This window comes from Ranitomeya variabilis, chromosome 3 (genome assembly GCF_051348905.1).
Source record: "Ranitomeya variabilis isolate aRanVar5 chromosome 3, aRanVar5.hap1, whole genome shotgun sequence".
In the NCBI taxonomy this organism is placed as follows: Eukaryota; Metazoa; Chordata; class Amphibia; order Anura; family Dendrobatidae; genus Ranitomeya; species Ranitomeya variabilis.
In genome coordinates this window covers 127,020,896-127,040,774 of record NC_135234.1, presented here as the reverse complement: position 1 = coordinate 127,040,774, position 19,879 = coordinate 127,020,896, and the positions used below count along the sequence as shown (strand labels likewise).

The 19,879-nt window shown below is 44.8% G+C and overlaps 1 protein-coding gene across 1 annotated transcript; it reads right to left on the bottom strand.

The window, feature by feature from the left end:
- LOC143817631 (protein kinase C-like 1) lies at positions 1-19,239 on the bottom strand. Its single transcript, XM_077299123.1, has 5 exons — positions 19,138-19,239; positions 17,803-18,053; positions 17,546-17,608; positions 17,300-17,378; positions 1-129 (listed from the first exon to the last, which is right to left on the bottom strand). The coding sequence occupies exons 2-5, from the start codon at positions 18,003-18,005 to the stop codon at positions 1-3; spliced, it is 474 nt and encodes a 157-aa protein (XP_077155238.1). The 5' UTR covers positions 18,006-18,053; positions 19,138-19,239.
- Between the last annotated feature and the right edge of the window lie 640 nt (positions 19,240-19,879).

Sequence of the window (19,879 nt, the reverse complement as noted above, 5' to 3'; positions counted from 1 at the left end):
TTAAGCTCTTGGCTTTGGCTTGTGTAGGAGGAAACATTCTTTATGTGACCACAACTGCTGGTTTGAGGGCTGGTTGCTGTGCTGAGAGATGATGGAGTAGGGTGAACACTCACATTCCAGCAGTTTGTCCTGAAGTGCAGGCGGAGATATGATGGATTGAGAAAGATGTGTTGTGCTCGGTGAAGCAAAAACAGCAGGCATATCAACTTCCGTAGCAACTGATGGGCTCTCACTCACTGGAACTTTAGGGGGTAAACAAGTGGAGGTTCTGCAGACGGAGACCTGTGTGAGAGCACTTGGCATGGTGATGGAGAAGAAATAAGCAGGAGATGTGGTTGATGGGATGGCTGGTGGTTTGCTAGGTCAGCATTTTAGCGCAATGTGATTCCCAGACTAAGGCATGTTGATCACACATGTGCCTGTTCATGCATGTTATTTTTTCAATTTTTGCCTATACTGAGATGTTTTTTTGCAGAGTTGACAGATAACGTGAGTTGGGTCATCCTTTGTGGTCTCAAAAAAGGCCCAGGCTAGGCAACCCTTGCCGCCCCTGCAAACTGCAGACTCATGATAGATGCTGGCTACAGCCACAGTTGTGGCTGATGATGCAGTACTTATCGTGATTGCATCACTTTGTGTCTGTGCAGAAAGCCGCAACATGACCTCCTCATCTTTCCTTATCTTTCTCCACCTCCTCTGCTGCACTACTTAGCTGCGTGCCTCTGGGTTCACACCAAGTGGGATCTACAACATGATTGTCATCCTCTCTGTTCTCCCACCAGTTGCCTTGAGTCATCCTCCTCTTCTTCCTGCCCTAGCAGGAAAGTACAGTCCGCAGGCATCGGGAAAGGTCAGAGAGGCCCGGCTCCTGCACACTGCAGTACTTTGCTCTGCCCTCAACAGGGCAGACAAAGTAGGCCTGCGCCGGAGCTGCAGTGTGAAGACAAGAAGAGGACGTCATCTGATGAAGATAGGAGGCGCCGGACCGCGACACCCATCGGACTGGGACTGCCCCTTTGAGTATAATCTAACCTGTTTTTCTCATCTTTTAGGATACATCTGGGGCTTATCTACAGCATTACAGAATGCTGTAGATAAGCCCTTGATGCTGGTGGGCTTAACTCACCGTCCATTTTGGGGGTGACAGGTTCCCTTTAAAGAAAAACAAAAAATTACACTCCACCACTCATCTGACTTAGACATTTTCCTCTCATAAAACACGTCCCCCTGCTCATTATACCTAACCACTATCCTAGACAAAGTCAAAACCAAAGCATTAGTGTAAACACAATCATTTACCGCTCTTTGACCGAATTTTGGAAAAATGCTTGGTAAACCAAATACGAATCTGTATGTGCTACGTTCATGCCGAATTTGAGATTGGCGATCATTTTCTGAACAAGTTCGCTCATCTCTAGTTAGCACCTACTTCATTGTTTAAATGAATGCAAAGATAATGTCTGGAAAATAAGCTTAAAAACACACCCCAAACACACTAAACACACTAAACAGTGGTTAAAAAGCACTCAAAAAACAACCAAAAGGTCCTAAACAATGAAAAGAAGTGGTTTTTGAAGCGTTCTCTGCTTTAAAAAATGGTCCTTTGTGACTGCAGTGTGAACATTATATTAGACTAATGAATAGGACGCACATATAGTGGGAATCTCATTTAAAAACATATATAATTTATTAGATACTTATAAAACAACAAAAATCCAGATACTATATAAAACAGACATGTTCAAAATATATATTTAAAAGGATAAACCTGATGCCTAGAACAAATGGCTACATAATATGAGCAACAGACTGAAAGATTCTCTTGTAATCCCATCAAACACAGCATAGGGTACCTACCACGAGTGTCGGACTGGGTTACTAAGGGCCCACCAGTAACATTGACTTAGGGGGGCCCAATTTTCACCTGCATACAAATATTACACTACCCTCGTTCACCTATATCTCTATATAATAATACACTGGGTAGTTTGGTTAATCAATGATGAGATGCTGCTTTTTTCTGTACAGAGTGAATCAAGTGAATAATCCCAAGTACTGCCCATACAGGGAGGTTGGGGGCCCAGATCTGCACTGGGGCCCACCCAAGGATTCCCCTGTTGCCCTATGGTCCAGTCCGAGCCTGCCTACCACCCTTGAAAAGTAGAGTAAGTGTCGTCTCACATTAAAGGACCTTTAAATAACATATAGGCCAGGCCATGCTTTGGTGGTCTTGCTCCTTGCAAACAAGCTGTATAGTAGACTATGTAAGATAAAAGTTTTCTCAGCAAGAGGATGACAGCACTTTGAAGAAGCAAGTCACTTTTAATGTGTGGTGAAGGTATTTGTATCTGGTATCTGTTTTGAACTGTGATTTCTGTTATGCTGTAATGTCTATTGTCTGTACAAGTCCCCTCTATAAGTTGTAAAGCGCTGCGGAATATGTTGGCGCTATATAAATAAAATTATTATTATTATTATTTATTTGTAGTAGTTCAGTTATCAGTGAATGTCAGCACTTACTATGAGTGTAAAGTGACTGTGCGATCAGCACAAGCAGCGATAAATATGTGAAAGGTGAATGTGTGACAAATAGTGTTGAGCGATACCGTCCGATACTTGAAAGTATCGGTATCGGAAAGTATCGGCCGATACCGGCAAAGTATCGGATCTAATCCGATACCGATACCCGATACCAATACAAGTCAATGGGACTCAAGTATTGGACGGTATCCCTGATGGTTCCCAGGGTCTGAAGGAGAGGAAACTCTCCTTCAGGCCCTGGGAACCATATTAATGTGTAAAATAAAGAATTAAAATAAAAAATATTGCTATACTCACCTCTCCGATGCAGCCTGGACCTCAGCGAGGGAACCGGCAGCGTTGTTTGCTTAAAATTCGCGCTTTAACTTCCTTACGTGAAGTCCCGGCTTGTGATTGGTCGCGCGCCGCCCATGTGGCCGCGACGCGACCAATCACAGCAAGCCGTGACGTAATTCAGGTCCTTCAGGATTTTAAAATTACGTTCCGGCTTTGTGATTGGTCGCGTCGCGGTCACATGGGCGACGCGACCAATCACAAGCCGTGACGTCACGGGAGGCTGGACACGCGCGCATTTTAAAATGCGCGCTTGTCCTGCCTCCCGTGACGTCACGGCTTGTGATTGGTCGCGTCGCCCATGTGACCGCGACGCGACCAATCACAAGCCAGAACGTAATTTTAAAATCCTGAAGGACCTAAAATTACGTCACGGCTTGCTGTGATTGGTCGCGTCGCGGCCACATGGGCGACGCGACCAATCACAAGCCGGGACGTCACGGGAGGCAGGACAAGCGCGCATTTTAAAATGCGCGCGTGTCCAGCCTCCCGTGACGTCACGGCTTGTGATTGGTCGCGTCGCCCATGTGACCGCGACGCGACCAATCACAAAGCCGGAACGTAATTTTAAAATCCTGAAGGACCTGAAATTACGTCACAGCTTGCTGTGATTGGTCGCGTCGCGGCCACATGGGCGGCGCGCGACCAATCACAAGCCGGGACTTCACGTCAGGAAGATAAAGCGCGAATTTTAAGCAAACAACGCTGCCGGTTCCCTCGGTGAGGTCCAGGCTGCGTCGGAGAGGTGAGTATAGCAATATTTTTTATTTTAATTCTTTATTTTACACATTAATGTTGTTTCGATACCGATACCCGATACCACAAAAATATCGGATCTCGGTATCGGAATTCCGATACAGCAAATATCGGCCGATACCCGATACTTGCGGTATCGGAATGCTCAACACTAGTGACAAATGAAGAAGACTTGGGCATTGGAAGGAAGGTCAAGTCTTATTATAAAGTGTCTACATGCCTCCCAACTTTTTAAGAATAGAAAGAAGGACAGATTTAACCCCTTAGTGACAGAGCCAATTTGGTACTTAATGACCGAGCCAATTTTTACAATTCTGACCAGTGTCACTTTATGAGGTTATAACTCTGGAACGCTTTATCGGATCCCGCTGATTCTGAGATTGTTTTTTCGTGACATGTTGTACTTCAAGTTAGTGGTAACATTTCTTCGATATTACCTGCGATTATTTATGAAAAAAATGGAAATATGGCAAAAATTTTAAAAATTTTGCAATTTTCAAACTTTGTATTTTTATGCCCTTAAATCAGAGAGATATGTCACAAAAAATAGTTAATAAATAACATTTCTCACATGTCTACTTTACATCAGCACAATTTTGGAAACAATTTTTTTTTTTGTTAGGGAGTTATAAGGGTTAAAAGTTGACCAGCAATTTCTCATTTTTACAACACCATGTTTTTTTTAGGGACCACATCACCTTTGAAGTGATTTTGAGGGGTCTATATGATAGAAAATAACCAAGTGTGACACCATTCTAAAAACTGCACCCCTCAACCTGCTCAAAACCACATTCAAGAAGTTTATTAACCATTTACGTACTTCACAGGAACTAAAACAATGTGGAAGAAAAAAATGAACATTTTACTTTTTTTTGCAAACATTTTACTTCAGAACCATTTTTTTTAATTTTCACAAGTGTAAAAACAGAAATTTAACCACAAATTTTGTTGTGAAATTTTTCCTGAGTACGCCGATACCCCATATGTGGAGGTAAACCACTGTTTGGGCGCACCGCAGAGCTTGGAAGTGAAGGAGCACCGTTTGACTTTTTCAATGCAGAATTGGCTGGAATTGAGATCGGATGCCATGTCGCGTTTGGAGAGTCCCTGATGTGCCTAAACAGTGGAAACCCCCCACAAGTGATACCATTTTGGAAACTAGACCCCTTAAGGAACTTATCTAGATGTGTGGTGAGCACTTTGAACCCCCAAGTGCTTCACAGAAGTTTATAACGTAGAGCCGTGAAAATAAAAAATCTCATTTTTTCTACAAAAATGATCTTTTTGCCCCCAAATTTTTATTTTCACAAGGGTAACAGGAGAAATTAGACCACAAAAGTTGTTGTACAATTTCTCCTGAGTACGTCGATACCCCATATATGGGGGTTAATCACTGTTTGGGCGCACCGCAGAGCTTGGAAGAGAAGGAGTGTCGTTTTACTTTTTCAATGTAGAATTGGCTGGAATTGAGATCGGACGCCATGTCACGTTTGGAGAGCCGCTGATGTGCCTAAACAGTAGAGACCCCCCACATATGACACCATTTTGGAAACTAGACCCCTTAAGGAACTTATCTAGATGTGTGGTGAGCACTTTAAACCCCCAGGTGCTTCACAGAAGTTTATAACGTAGAGCCGTGAAAATAAAAAAATCGCATTTTTTCTACAAAAATGATCTTTTTGCCTCCAAATTTTTATTTTACCAAGGGTAACAGGAGAAAATGGACCCCAGAAGCTGTTGTACAATTTGTCTTGAGTACGCCGACACCCCATATGTGGGGGTAAACCACTGTTTGGGCGCATGGCTGAGCTCGGAAGCAAAGGAGCGCCATTTGACTTTTCAATGCAAAATTGACTGGAATTGAGATCGGACGCCATGTCGCGTTTGGAGAGCCCCTGATGTGCCTAAACAGCAGAAACCCCCCAAAAGTGACCCCATTTTGGAAACTAGACCCCCCATGGAACTTATCTAGATGTGTAGTGAGAACTTTGAATGCCCAAGTGCATCACAGAAGTTTATAATGCAGAGTCGTGAAAATAAAAAATATATATTTTTTAACAATAAAGATATTTTAGCCCCCAAGTTTTTATTTTCACAAGGGTAACAAGAGAAATTGGACCCCAAAAGTTGTTGTCCAATTTGTCCTGAGTATGCTGGTACCCCATATGTGGGGGTAAACCACTGTTTGGGCGCACGGCAGAGCTCGGAAGGGAAGGAGTGCCATTTTGGAATGCAGACTTTGATAGAATTGTCTGCGGGCGTTATGTTGCCTTTGCAGACCCCTAATGTACCTAAACAGTAGAAACCCCCAACAAGTGACCCCATTTTGGAAAATAGACCCCCCAAGGAACTTATCTAGATATGTGGTGAGAACTTTGAATGCCCAAGTGCTTCACAGAAGTTTATAATGCAGAGTAGTGAAAATAAAAAATATTTTTTTTCCCACAAAAAAGATTTTTTTAGCCCCCAAATTTTTATTTTCACAAGGGTAACAAGAGAAATTGGACCCCAAAAGTTGTTGTCCAATTTGTCCTGAGTATGCTGGTACCCCATATGTGGGGGTAAACCACTGTTTGGGCGCACGGCAGAGCTCGGAAGGGAAGGAGCGCCATTTTGGAATGCAGACTTTGATAGAATTGTCTGCGGGCGTTATGTTGCGTTTGCAGACCACTAATGTACCTAAACAGTAGAAACCCCCAACAAGTGACCCCATTTTGGAAAATAGACCCCCCAAGGAACTTATCTAGATATGTGGTGAGAACTTTGAATGCCCAAGTGCTTCACAGAAGTTTATAATGCAGAGTAGTGAAAATAAAAAATATTTTTTTTCCCACAAAAAAGATTTTTTTAGCCCCCAAATTTTTATTTTCACAAGGGTAACAAGAGAAATTGGACCCCAAAAGTTGTTGTCCAATTTGTCCTGAGTATGCTGGTACCCCATATGTGGGGGTAAACCACTGTTTGGGCGCACGGCAGAGCTCGGAAGGGAAGGAGCGCCATTTTGGAATGCAGACTTTGATAGAATTGTCTGCGGGCGTTATGTTGCGTTTGCAGACCCCTAATGTACCTAAACAGTAGAAACCCCCACAAGTGACCAAATTTTGGAAACTAGACCCCCTAAGGAACTTATCTAGATATGTGGTGAGAACTTTGAAAGCTCAAGTGCTTCACAGAAATTTATAATGCAGAGTAGTGAAAATAAAAAAATATATTTTTTTCCAACAAAAAAGATTTTTAGCCCCCAAGTTTTTATTTTCACAAGGGTAACAGGAGAAATTGGACCCCAAAAGTTGTTGTGCAATTTATCCCGAGTACGCTGATGCCCCATATGTGGGGGTAAACCACTGTTTGGGCGCACGGCAGAGCTCAGAAGGGAGGGAGTACCATTTGACTTTTTTAGCGCAAAATTGGCTGTCGTGTTTGGAGACCCCCTGATGTACCTAAACAGTGGAAACCCCCCAATTCTAACTCCAACCCTAACCCCAACACAGACCTAACCCTAATCTCAACCCGATCCATAATCCTAATCACAACCCTAACGATAATCACAACCCTAACCCCAAAACAGCCCTAATCTCAACCCTAACCATAACCCTAATCAAAACCCTAAATCCAACACACCCCTAACCCTAATCCCAACCCTAACCCTAATCCCAACCCTAATCCCAAACGTAACACTAATCCCAACCCTAATCCAAACCCTAACCCTAATCCCAACTCTAACCCTAACTTTAGCCCCAACCCTAACTTTAGCCCCAACCCTAACCATAACTTTAGCCCCCGTCGTCACAAAAAAAGTTCAATGTAACCTTTTTTTTGTACGTCGCGTCCGCCATTTCCGCGGATGCGTGGCCGTAACTCTGCCCCCTCCTCCCCAGGACATAGACTGGGCAGCGGATGCGTTGAAAAACTGCATCCGCTGCCCACGTTGTGCACAATTTTCACAACGTGCGTCGGTACATCGGGCCGACGCATTGCGACCGCCCCGTACCGACGCAAGTGTGAAAGAAGCCTAAGGCTACTTTCACACTAGCGTCGTACTCGGCCCATCGCAGTGTGTCGGGCCGACGTACCGAGGCTAGCGTTGTAAGCGCCGCACAACAGGTGCAGCGGATGCTGTTTTTTCAACGCATCCGCTGCCCCATTGTGAGGTGCGGGGAGGCGGGGGCGGAGTTCCGGCCACGCATGCGCGGTCGGAAATGGCGGACACGTCGCACAAAAAAGTTACATGTAGTTTTTTTTGTGTCGACGGTCCGCCGAAGCACGACGCATCCGTCGCACGATGGATGCGACATGTGGCAATCCGTCGCAATGCGTCGCTAATGCAAGCCAATGGAGAAAAAACGCAACCTGCAAGCACTTTTGCAGGATGCGTTTTTTCTCCAACGACGCATTGCGACGGAAGCCAAAAAACGCTAGTGTGAAAGTAGCCTAACCCTAACCCTAGCCCTAACCCTAAATTTAGCCCCAACCCTAACCCTAACTCTAACCCTAACTCTAACCCTAACTCTAACCCTAACCCTAACTCTAACCCTAACCCTAACTCTAACCCTAACTCTAACCCTAACCCTAATTTTAGCCCCAACTTGTCTTCTCCTGCCGGCCGGCAGATGGCAGCAGATGGCGGGCGCACTGCGCATGCGCCCGCCATGATGAAAAAGCCGGCTGGCAGGAGAAGACAGAAGAGGACCCAGGGACCCCGGGTGAGTATGATAGGGTCCCCGAATCCCCCTATTTCTCTGTCCTCTGATGTGCGATCACATCAGAGGACAGAGAAATAACTGATCGTTTTTTTTTTGTTTGTTTTTTTTGCGGTCGCCGGTAAACTGTTAATTACCGGCGATCGCAAAGCAGGGGTCGGTGCAAACCGACCCCGATCATGTTCTTTGGGGTCTCGGCTACCCCCGGCAGCCGAGACCCCAAAGAACATCCGGGTGCCGGGCGGCGGGCACACTGCGCGTGCGCCCGCCATTTTTTCCCGGAAAAAAGATGGCGGCGCCCATGGGGAGACACGAGGAGCACCGGGGGAGGTAGGTAAGTATTGGGGGGCTATTGGGGGCCATCGGGGACCACATTTCTCTGTCCTCCGATCACATCGGAGGACAGAGAAATTAAACGGCAAATCGCGTTTTTTTTTTTTTTTTTTGTTGCGACCGCCGGTAAACGGTTAATTACCGGCGATCGCAACTCGGGGGTCGGTAAAAACCCCCCGAATCATGTTCTCTGGGGTCTCGGCTACCCTCGGCAACCGAGACCCCAGAGAAAATCCGACTCTGGGGGGCGCTATTCACTTTTTCCACAGCGCCGTTAATTAACGGTGCTGTGGATTAAGTACCCTTAGCGGCCGCCGTTAAAAGGCGTATCGGCGGTCGTTAAGGGGTTAATGAAATCAGATGTTGCTGAACTGCAATTTTGGTCCTTTTCTCCTCTATAGGCTTCTGTGTTGAGCTGTAAAACAAACGCCGTTGCATTTTTAAATGCAGCATCAAAGCCTTTCTGTAATTAAAAGAGCATTAACCCCCTCACCCCCGGAGCTTTTTTTGTTTTCGTTTTTCGCTCCCCTCCTTCCCAGAGCCATAACTTTTTTATTTTTCCGTCAATATGGCCATGTGAGGGCTTATTTTTTGCGGGACGAGATGTACTTTTGAACGACATCATTGGTTTTACCATGCCGTGTAACAGAAAATGGGAAAAAAATTCCAAGTGTGATGAAATTGCAAAAAAAGTGCAATATCACACTGGTTTTTTGTTTGGCTTTTTTGCTAGGTTCACCAAATGCTAAAACTGACCTGCCATTATGATTCTCCAGGTCATTACAAGTTCATAGACACCTAACATGTCTAGGTTATTTTTTATCTAAGTGGTGAAAAAAATTCCAAACTTTGCTAAAAAAAAAAAAAAAAAAAATTGCGCGATTTTCCGATACCCGTAGCGTCTCCAATTTTCGTGATCTGGGGTCAGGTGAGGGCTTATTTTTTGCGTACTGAGCTGACGTTTTTAATTATACCATTTTGGTGCAGATACGTTCTTTTGATCGCCCGTTATTGCATTTTAATGCAATGTTGCGGCGACCAAAAAAACGTAATTTTGGCGTTTTGATTTTTTTTTTGCTACGCCATTTAGCGATCAGGTTAATCCTTTGTTTTTATTGATAGATCAGGCGATTCTGAACGCGGCGATACCAAATATGTGTATGTTTGATTTTTTTAAAATTTTATTTTGATTGGGGCGAAAGGGGGGTGATTTGAACTTTTATATATATATATATATATATTTTTTTTTTTTTAAACACTTTTTTTTATTTTGGCATGCTTCAATAGCCTCCATAGGAGGCTAGAAGCATGCACTACACGATCGGCTCTGCTACATAGAGGTGAAGTACAGATCACCTCTATGCAGCAGAAAGGCAGGTGTACTTTGAAAGACGACCACAGGGTGGCGCTCAAAGCAATCGGCCATCAACAACCATAGAGGTCTCAAGGAGACCTCTGGTTGTTATGGCAATGCACCGCTGACCCCCGATCATGTGACAGGGGTCAGCGGCGCGAGCGCTTCCGGCCACGCGGCCGGGAGCGCTAGTTAAATGCCGCTGTCAGTGTTTGACGGCGGCATTTAACTAGTTAATGGGCGCGAGCGGATCGCGATTCCGCTCGCGCTCATTGCGTGCACATGTCAGCTGTACAAAACTGCTGACATGTCGCGGCTTTGAGGTGGGCTCAATCCCAGTAAATAATCTGATCGCTGTGTTGAGTGAGTCGTTACAATTACAGGAACACCAAATATGTTCATGTTATTTGCTGATTTGTGATGTTTATTATTTTTCAAAAAGCACAGTAAAAAATAAATTTATTTTAATTGTTTTTCATTATTTTTTTTAACTAATTTTATAGGAAGAAAACAATCGTTCTTTTATTCTCCCTCTAGAATACCGAGAAATAAAAATACACTGATATATACAGTATAAGCTGTCTGTCCGTGGGGTCAGTGTCTGCAATACAGATCAAGTATATCAATTCTCTCAAGCCATCACCAGAGCCTGTGGCTGAGTACCTTCAGCTCCTGCCTGCAATTATAGAGGTTGTTGGTTTGAGTCTGGGGGAGACTCACAAAAAAAGAGAAAATGACTTTTTTTGTAATTGATTTTCATTTTTTTTAGTAGTATTAAAGAAACAAAAAAAAAATCTAACTTTTTTTCACCTGTAGAATACAAATACAGTACATATGCACATGTGTAATCTGCTTCTGGGCTCACTGACTGCAGTACCACCCAAGGTTACCAAATTCTCCTATCTACATCATTGTAGGCTGTGGCTGATCTGTAGCGCGTCAGTTTGAGTCTCAGGGAGAACAGACCACAAGAAGGGAGTAGTTAAATTAATTTATGCACTGAGCAGAGAGATGTAGCCCCGCTCCTGAGGAGGAGTTACAGAGAGGTGAAGACATCTGAGGGGAGTATTTAGAAGCTTTCAAATCGGGACAGTCGCGCTGAATCAGGGACGGTTGGGAGCTTTCGTGTCTATACTGATATTGCCTCCTTTGGAATAATTAGTAGTGCATTTGCGCTCTTTAACACCTACCTTGTGTGCTCCTGTACTGATTAAAAGGAACCTGTCACCACCAAAATCGAAGGTGAGCTAAGTCCACCAGCATCAGGGGCTTATCTACAGCATTCTGTAATGCTGTAGATAAGCCCCCGATGTATCCTGAAAGATGAGAAAAAGATGTTAGATTATACTCACCCAGGGGTGGTCCCAGTACGATGGGCGTCGCAGTCCGGTCCGGGGCCTCCCATCTTCATAGGATGACGTCCTCTTCTGGTCTTCACGCTGCAGCTTCGGTGCTAGCATGGGCGGACATACCGCCTGTTCAACCTGTGCAGCTGCACAGGGGCCCGGAAGCTCCAGGGGGCCCCTGCAGGCAGGGCCAGCGTTAGGGGCAGGCAGCTGCCTAGGTCCTCGCTCGCCCAGGGGCCCCCAGCTAGCGGCACATCACGCAGCTGCTATGGGGCCCCTGTGAGGCAGGGGGCCCGCCTGCCGCCAGTGCCGACTCCCCCGCCGCATTTAACTATACCGGCGTCTGCCGGTACAGTTCAAAGCAATGATGGAGGAGAGAGCGTCAGCTGACACTCCCTCTCCCATAATCCTCCCCTCTGCCTCTGACAGACACTGCCGCGCACTCACTGTGTGTCGGCAGGAGCAGGAACTGGAAGCAGCGCGAGCACGAGGAGAGGTGAGGAGTGTGCTGTGTTGTTTGTTGTTTTTTTTTACTCTATAACAGTGAGTACTGGACTGTGGGGCCATTCTGGGGGGGAGAGCTGCGCTGTATACTATGAGGCTGCACTGTATACCATGAGGCTGTGTGCTGTATACCATGAGGCTGTGTGCTGTATACTATGAGGCAGTGCTGTATACCATGAGGCTGTGTGCTGTATGCCATGAGGCTGCGCTGTATACTATGAGGCTGCGCTGTATACTATGAGGCAGCGCTGTATATTATGAGGCTGCACTGTATACCATGAGGCTGTGTGCTGTATACCATGAGTCTGTGTGCTGTATACTATGAGGCAGTGCTGTATACCATGAGGCTGTGTGCTGTATACTATGAGGCTGCGCTGTATACTATGAGGCTGCGCTGTATACTATGAGGCTGCGCTGTATACTACGAGGCTGCGCTGTATACTATGAGGCTGCGCTGTATATTATGAGGCTGTTCTGTATACTATGAGGCTGCGCTGTATACTATGAGGCTGTTCTGTATACTATGAGGCTGCGCTGTATACTATGCGGGCAGTGATGTATACTATGCGGGCTGTGCTGTATACTATGTGGGCTGTGTTGTATACTAAGGTGGGTACATTATACGTTATCTTCTATGGGGGAGGCTGTGTTATATACTATGGGGGGTGCATTATATTCTATGGGGAAGGCTGTGTTACATACTATGGGGGGCTGCATTATATTCTATGGGGGCTACATTATATTCTATGGGGAGGTGGACTGTATTATATTCCATGGGGGGCTACATTATATTCTATGGGGGGCTGTATTAGATTTTATGAGGGAGGATTGCATCATACTCTTTGATGGGGCTACATTATATTCTATTGGGAGGTGGGCTGTATTATATTCTATGGGGGGGTTGTATGTTTGGTATTTTTTGTTACCCCTGTTCATATTATCTTGTTAGTCTGTTTGGTGTATTACGGTACACTATTAATCACCTCCTTCCTGCGGTAAGGGTGCAGACTGAGGGTGGAGCTAAGGCAAGGTATGTGGCCACAGCATCTTCATCATCAGAAGTAACCTGGGGAACAGGGCAAGCTAGGGGCCCCTAGTGTTAGGGACAGGGAATGAGCCCAGGACACCCGACAACAGAGTTGTGACAAATACACTCCTCAGTCCTCCAAATAGTATAGTACACTAATTTTAGTCCTCAATATTGTATAATGCACCCCCCATAGTCCTTCATGTAGTGCAATCCCCCCCATAGTTCTTCATATAGTATAATGCATTCCCCATAGCCTTCCATACAGTATAATGCAGGTTCCATAAAGTGCATATAGTATAATGCACTCCCCATAGTACGATAGAGTGCAGCCCCATAAAGGATAATGCACTCCATAGTCATAGTCATTCATAGAGTATGATGGAGCCCCCTCAGAGTATAATGCATCCCCCCCTCAGAGTATAATGCAGCCACTACATAGAGTATAATGTAGGCACCCCATAGAGCAGTGTTCCCCAACTCTGGTCCTCAAGAGCCACCAACAGGTCATGTTTTCAGGATTTCCTTAATATTGAAGAGGTAACAATTGCATCACCTGCACAGGCAATAATTCCATCACTTGTGCAATACTAAGGAAAACCTGAAAACATGACCTGTTGGTGGCTCTTGAGGACCGGAGTTGGGGAACCCTGCCATAGTGTATAATGCAGCCACCCCATAGAGTATCATGTAGCCCAACTGTCCTGCAGTATTATGGCTGCACGTACTCACTAATATATGAAAAAAAATACAATACTCACCTCTCCTCCTAGTTCCCCCGCTGCTGCAGAGCATCTCAGCAGCTCCACTGCCCGGCATAGCATGGTGCACGATTAATTGACGTCATCGCGTACCCACTGCGTTAGAAATAGAGGGGAATGATGGGAGAGGGAGCTTCAGATGACGCTCTCTCCTCTATCATTGCTTTCAACTGTATCGGCATCCCCTGACCCACGGATCCCATAGTGGCCTCATGGTGTGCTGGTATTAGCGGCTGCGTGGTATGCCGCTATTAACGGTATACCACTGGCTGGGGGCCCCTGGAGGAGTGAGGGTACTAGGCAGATGCCAAGTCTGCCTACCCCTAATGCTGACCATGGATCTATGAGAGCTTTATGGCACCTCTGTAACAGTGGTAATGTGAGGGGATGTGTCATTACACCATGTACTGTTCAGGGTGTATGAAAGCTTAGTGATGTCCCCTGTAGGAGCGATAATGGGGGCCATTTTGATTGTCATCCTTTATTTCCAGATACAGATCACTAGGAAATGACACAAAAGCTGTTACTATCACATCTCTTGCTGTGGACGCCTCTCTGCAGGGGATTCTCCTTCTTCATTAATCTTTTCTGGAGGATCTAATCAGACTAGCTGTCTATGATATGGGGGTCTGGTATAGGAAACCCATTCTTTTCTGTCCTGTTAGGAAGTTCTGAGGTAATAGAGGATGGAGCGGCTCAGTATTCTCATTTATTAGCGGAAATTGAGAAAGGCCCCAGAGTCACCTGCTCTGGACCTGACACTCCCAGGAATCAGAGCAATTACCTGATTTATCCCCATTGGATATAACGATATCGGGGCTTATCCAGCTTTATGTCATGTGTGACATTGATCCCCAAACTCCAGTCCTCACGGCCCCAACACATCATGGTGTCAGGATTTCCTTCATTTTGCACTGAGGATGGAATTATTATCGAGGCCTCAGAAACTGCCGCAGGTTCTCTCCCCCCCGAGAAATACGAAGGAAATCCTGACACCATGATGTGTTGGGGCCGTGAGGCCTGGAGTGTGGGGGACACTGCTGTATGCACCCACCAGACATAGGGGGCAGTATAATAATGACTACATGGCCGAGCAATGCAGTAAAGACAACACAAAGATATAGGGGTAAAAAGAAGATTTTATTTATAGATGAGGTTATTATATATTATATATCATGTATATGTGTAAATTATTCATCTATCAGACTAAATCTATCTATGGGCCGTGTTGGTCCAGAGGAAGGCGAAAACCCCCTGTGAGGAATCGGCCAATTATCCTCATATTAGGGGGGAAAATTCCTTCCTGACCCCAAATATGGTGATCAGAATGAATCCCAGGATCAAGGGCTCATAGCTAATGTGTATACGTAAGTTTAATGTAAAAAATATATATTATTTAAAATTATATTATTATTATATAAATGTTTATTATATAAAAATATAAAAGTAATTTCTATTTTTCGGCTAATTTACGTTTATATTTGTGTCGACTATATTATTGTAAATCCAAAATATTATATTATTATTTTACATAAATTATATATTTTTTATAATAAACATAAGAAGCTACTTATTTATTCTATTTTACTAAACCTATCTATGGGCCGTGTTGGTCCAGAGGAAGGCCAAAACCCCCTGTGAGGAATCGGCCAATTATCCTCATATCAGGGGGGAAAATTCCTTCCTGACCCCAAATAAAGTATGGCGGTCAGAATAAATCCCAGGATCAAGGGCTGATAATGAACCGATGAGATTAAAGTAAAAAAATGTGTTGTATTATTTTTTTCCTACTAATCTGGTAGCATGTTTGGACTAATTTATGTCTATATTTGGTTAGGAAATATTTTTTCAACTAATAATATTTTATTTTGTATCTTTTTTATGCTCTAAAAGTGTGCACTTACTTATTAACCTATGACACTAAATATATGTATCGGCCGTGTTGATCCAGAGGAAGGCGAAAACCCCCTGTGAGGAATCGGCCAATTATCCTCATATCAGGGGGAAAAATTCCTTCCTGACCCCAAATATGGCGATCAGAATGAATCCCAAGATCAAAGGCTGATACCTAACCTGTGTAATGTACCTAACCTGTGTAATATACCTGTCATGTAAAATAATATATATGTTTCTTTACTTGGACTAATTATTATTTATAGGAATTATTTTTTCTTTTAAAGTAAGAACATTTTATTTTATTATAACTTTTTTTGTGCTACTAGTGTGTGATTCTACTTATTAATCTATTATACTAAACCTATTTAAGGCCGTGTAGATCCAGAGGAAGGCAAAAACCCCCTATAAGGAATGGGCCAATTGTCCTCATATTAGGGGGAAAAATTCCTTCCTGACCCCAAATATGGTGATCAGATTAAATCTCAGGATCAGAAGCCGATCTATGTCCTACATCTATGTGCTGATATGTACTGTGTGCTATGTGTGTACCTGTACTGATGATGTAGTGTGGGGACCTGCACTGACCATGTAGTGTGGGTGATGTGTGATGGGTGCGATACTTACCAGGCCTGTGCTAAGGTGAGTTCAGGGATAATGGCCGCTCCTTACATGCTGCTGCTCAGCGGCCCCAGGACTGAAAGGTGCGACTATTGTTCCTGAACTCACCAGATGGAAACTTAGCACAGGCCGTTCCTGGGGTAGATGATCTTCGGGCTGGAGGGATGTTAGATGCCAGCCCAGGAGGTCAAGGGTCTGGGGCAGCAATGGCAGTGGTCCGGCATGAAGATGGTATAGAGAGAGATGATGTTGAAGGGCAGCTGAGGTGACGTACAGCAGCAGAGACGTGAGGCACGGGTCAGGAGGCATGAAGTTCTGGGCAGTTGGCACGGGCTCATCCTGCAAGACATGAGGAAGACAGGAAATCTATCTACCGGATCTTATGTTATATTAGGGTAATGGTCTTTATAATGAACCATTCTGCTATATAACATCAGATACAACGTACTGACATAATAGGTGTCCTGTGTGTACATCGGTCACTCACTAGATGGTCGTGAATTCTTTCACAGTCCAGATCTTTTCATCCACCTAAGAAAAATAGAAACATAAAGTTACTGTCAGAAAAAGTGAAACAAGGAAAGATCGATGGTGATGATTACCACAATGAGAGAACAGCACCTGATGAGTGTTATCCCCAGAGGAGGAGATACTTACCGGGTCCAGCTTGATGACACGTACGTAAATCCGGCCACGGGGTGAAGGACTGTGTGCTCCGGCCACTGCAGATGGTGGTTCTCCAGAACTGGCCTGAATGGTGTAAATGGTGGCTCTACTCTCCTTTCCTCCAGATCATCCCAGCCGATGGTGGTAAAGAATGGATGCTCTCTGATGTTCCCGCTCACACCCAGGCGTGTCTGAGGGTCTTTGCGCAGCAGCTTCTTGATGAGATGTTTCATGTCAGCATCAAGCCAAGTTGGAAATTTTGGCTTCTCGTTGATGATGGACTTGAAAGCCATTTGCTTGACGGGGCTGTTGTAAAATGGATATCGCCCTGCTGCTATCCTGGACACCACAATCCCCAGGCTCCACCAGTCCACTGCTGCGCCATACCATTTTCTACGATGCACCTCAGGGGCCATGTAATGGAAAGTGCCCGTCACTCCAGAGATGTTTTTGGAGGAGGAGACGCCATCTTGGGCAAGCCCAAGGTCGATGATACGGATGTGACCATCTGCATCCAACATGATGTTATCCGGCTTTATGTCACTGCAATGAAAGAAGAAAACAAAATAAGAAATCTGTCCAGTGATACAAGAGATGCAAAATGGGTCACTACAAAATACGGCAGAATAGGCGGCAGGACACCAGGGAAGCCGGGGGCCATATCTACAGCTTGTAAAGGGGACAGAGAGAAGGAGGAAAGTTCTGCTTACCGGTGGACGATGTTGTGTCCGTGGAGGAACTGGAGGCCACTTACCATCTCTGCTGTGTAGAATCTGATGGAGAGAACAGAGTGCAGAATCAATGTCATGAAATCCTTCTCTGGCAATCCCCAAATACCATGGCACCCCACCTCCTGCTTCCAGCACCCTAAATATATGCCCTGCCAGTGCTCCCCTAGCTGCACCCCGACCTCACGTTTTTTCCCTTTCTCTTAGTTCTCTTTTAGGTACATTCTCTGCTTTCTCACCTCACATTGCCGATGTTCAGGCAGCCGCACATCCTGATCAAATCCTCCACGCTGCCACCGGACAGGTACTCCATGATGAAATATGCCCTGTGCTGAGACTGGTGTGCGGCATAGAGGTGGCACAGGAATGGGCAGTGTCTGGCCGCCAAGAGTATCCGCCGCTCTCTCAAGATGGTGTCCTCGTTGTCCCTTTTGGTGATCATTTTGACGGCCACGTTGATGTTACTGCCGGGGACAGATGCCAGGACCACCTGAAAAACACAAATGGAGAATACTTAGAAGGTGTCTGCAGGGGTGGAAGGATCTGGATTTTATAGTCCACAAGGCGCATGAGAAAACTGAGTGATCGCTCAGTCTGCTAGTGACCAGGACCATATAGAGGAGCAGATCTATCTATCAGAACAATGCACTGCCTGCTCCATGGATGGGCTATGGAGAGGTCTTAATAAATATTCGTCATTTTAATATTTAGTTCATAAAACAATAATACACATGAAAATATTTAACTTTGTAATACATTTTATCAGCCAAATCGGCTTCTTTCTCCGCCAGGACTGATTTGTTATTTTCAAAATTCTATGTACCTGGGTAAACTCTGTATTTAGTGAAGACAGATTGTTACATTACTGAGGGGAGATGACAGTTGGTTCTGATAATATTCTATGCAGAAGGGAGGGGGGAGGAGGAGGGAGGAGTTTTGCATTTAGCCCCTCCTCTCCACTACATAGAATATTATCAGCACCAACTGTCATCTCCTCTCAGTAATGTAACAATCTGTCTTCACTAAATACAGAGTTTACCCAGAAATTGAGAATATAGAAGATGAAAAATCAGTCTTGGTGGAGAAAGAAGATTTATCTGATTAGAATTATTACAAAGCTGCTTATTTTCATGTTTGCTATTGATTTATGAAATAAAAATTAAAATGACGATGACTTTTTAAAGGGTTTTCCTCTGTTAGCATATGGAAATAAACAGAGTAAGCATTAGTAGAGGCATTGAGTTGGCATTAGTATGGTCCAAATATCATTGATTATCTAGATTTAATAAAAACACAGAGACAAATGTATGTACAATCTGGCAGCCTGATAGGAGAAAAAAATAATGTCCCCTGCCCTCTACAGCTGTGACCCCTGAGATGAACCCTCCAGTATAGAAGAATACCAGGTTATAGCAGCACTAGCCCTAACTATGGTGATGTCTTATACCTCATCTCACAGAAGGACACTACAATGAACAATAACAAAGCAAGACATGGCTGATAACAGAGAACAATACATGGGGATATATGAAAAATCTCAGATTTCAAATAAATAACAAATATGTAGGCCTTACTTTGCCAAAGGCGCCTCTACCTAGGACCTGGTGGATGTTGAAGCGGCTGATGTTAAGCCTGGCATAGGGGCCGGATGATCCAGGGTCTCCGCTGCATCCAGGTGTTGGCTCCTCCAATTCACTGTTGTCTCGTCTCCTTTTCTTCTTTAATCCGGTCACGCTGTCCTCTTCCCTCTTCCTCTTCTCCTCGCACCTCTTCTCCTTGCTCCTCTTCTCGCTCTCTTCTCCTCGTCCAGTAGTCGCCATTCTCTGTAATCTCTTCCCGCCTGTAGACCTTGGTCCAATCACTTCAGCCGACAGTTGAAAGTAAACGGCAGTTGGTCGTGTGCAGGTGACCAGAGGTCAGAGGTGATGGAACCCTCAGGTGGCTCCTGCCAAGCAGCAGCTCCTGGCCCTGCTCTGCCCTATACACTGTGATGTGGGCATCATGGGTGACAGTTTAGAGTCCAGAGGAACGGCAGAGAACTTCATGGCGACTTCCAGTGGTTTATTTATTAGATTATTAATCCCTCTATGTGTTTCATCATCGTTCCATTTTATAACTTACATTATTTTTGTATTGTAAAGTTAATATTTTTACTAGTTTTTCTATGTTTCTTATCACATATTTCCTCGATGTCCCATTTCCCTTTATCATTTCTCCCAAGAGTCTATTCCACCAAAGTGGTGCGCACCTATTACCCCCAGTGCCACCCAGCCGGCTCTACTGCACCCCATGGACAGAATACACGGAGCTGTAAAC

What these genes read in the sequence shown, in the direction of transcription:
- LOC143817631 (XM_077299123.1), bottom strand. Translation starts at nt 18,005, where the DNA reads ATGATCACCAAAAGGGACAACGAGGACACCATCTTGAGAGAGCGGCGG. An exon ending in CTGAACATCGGCAATGTGAG is followed by an intron (nt 17,609 to 17,802) that starts GTGAGAAAGCAG and finishes TCTCTCCATCAG; the next exon opens with ATTCTACACAGCAGAGATGG. An exon ending in TTGGGCTTGCCCAAGATGGC is followed by an intron (nt 130 to 17,299) that starts GTCTCCTCCTCC and finishes CCTGCACTTCAG; the next exon opens with GACAAACTGCTGGAATGTGA.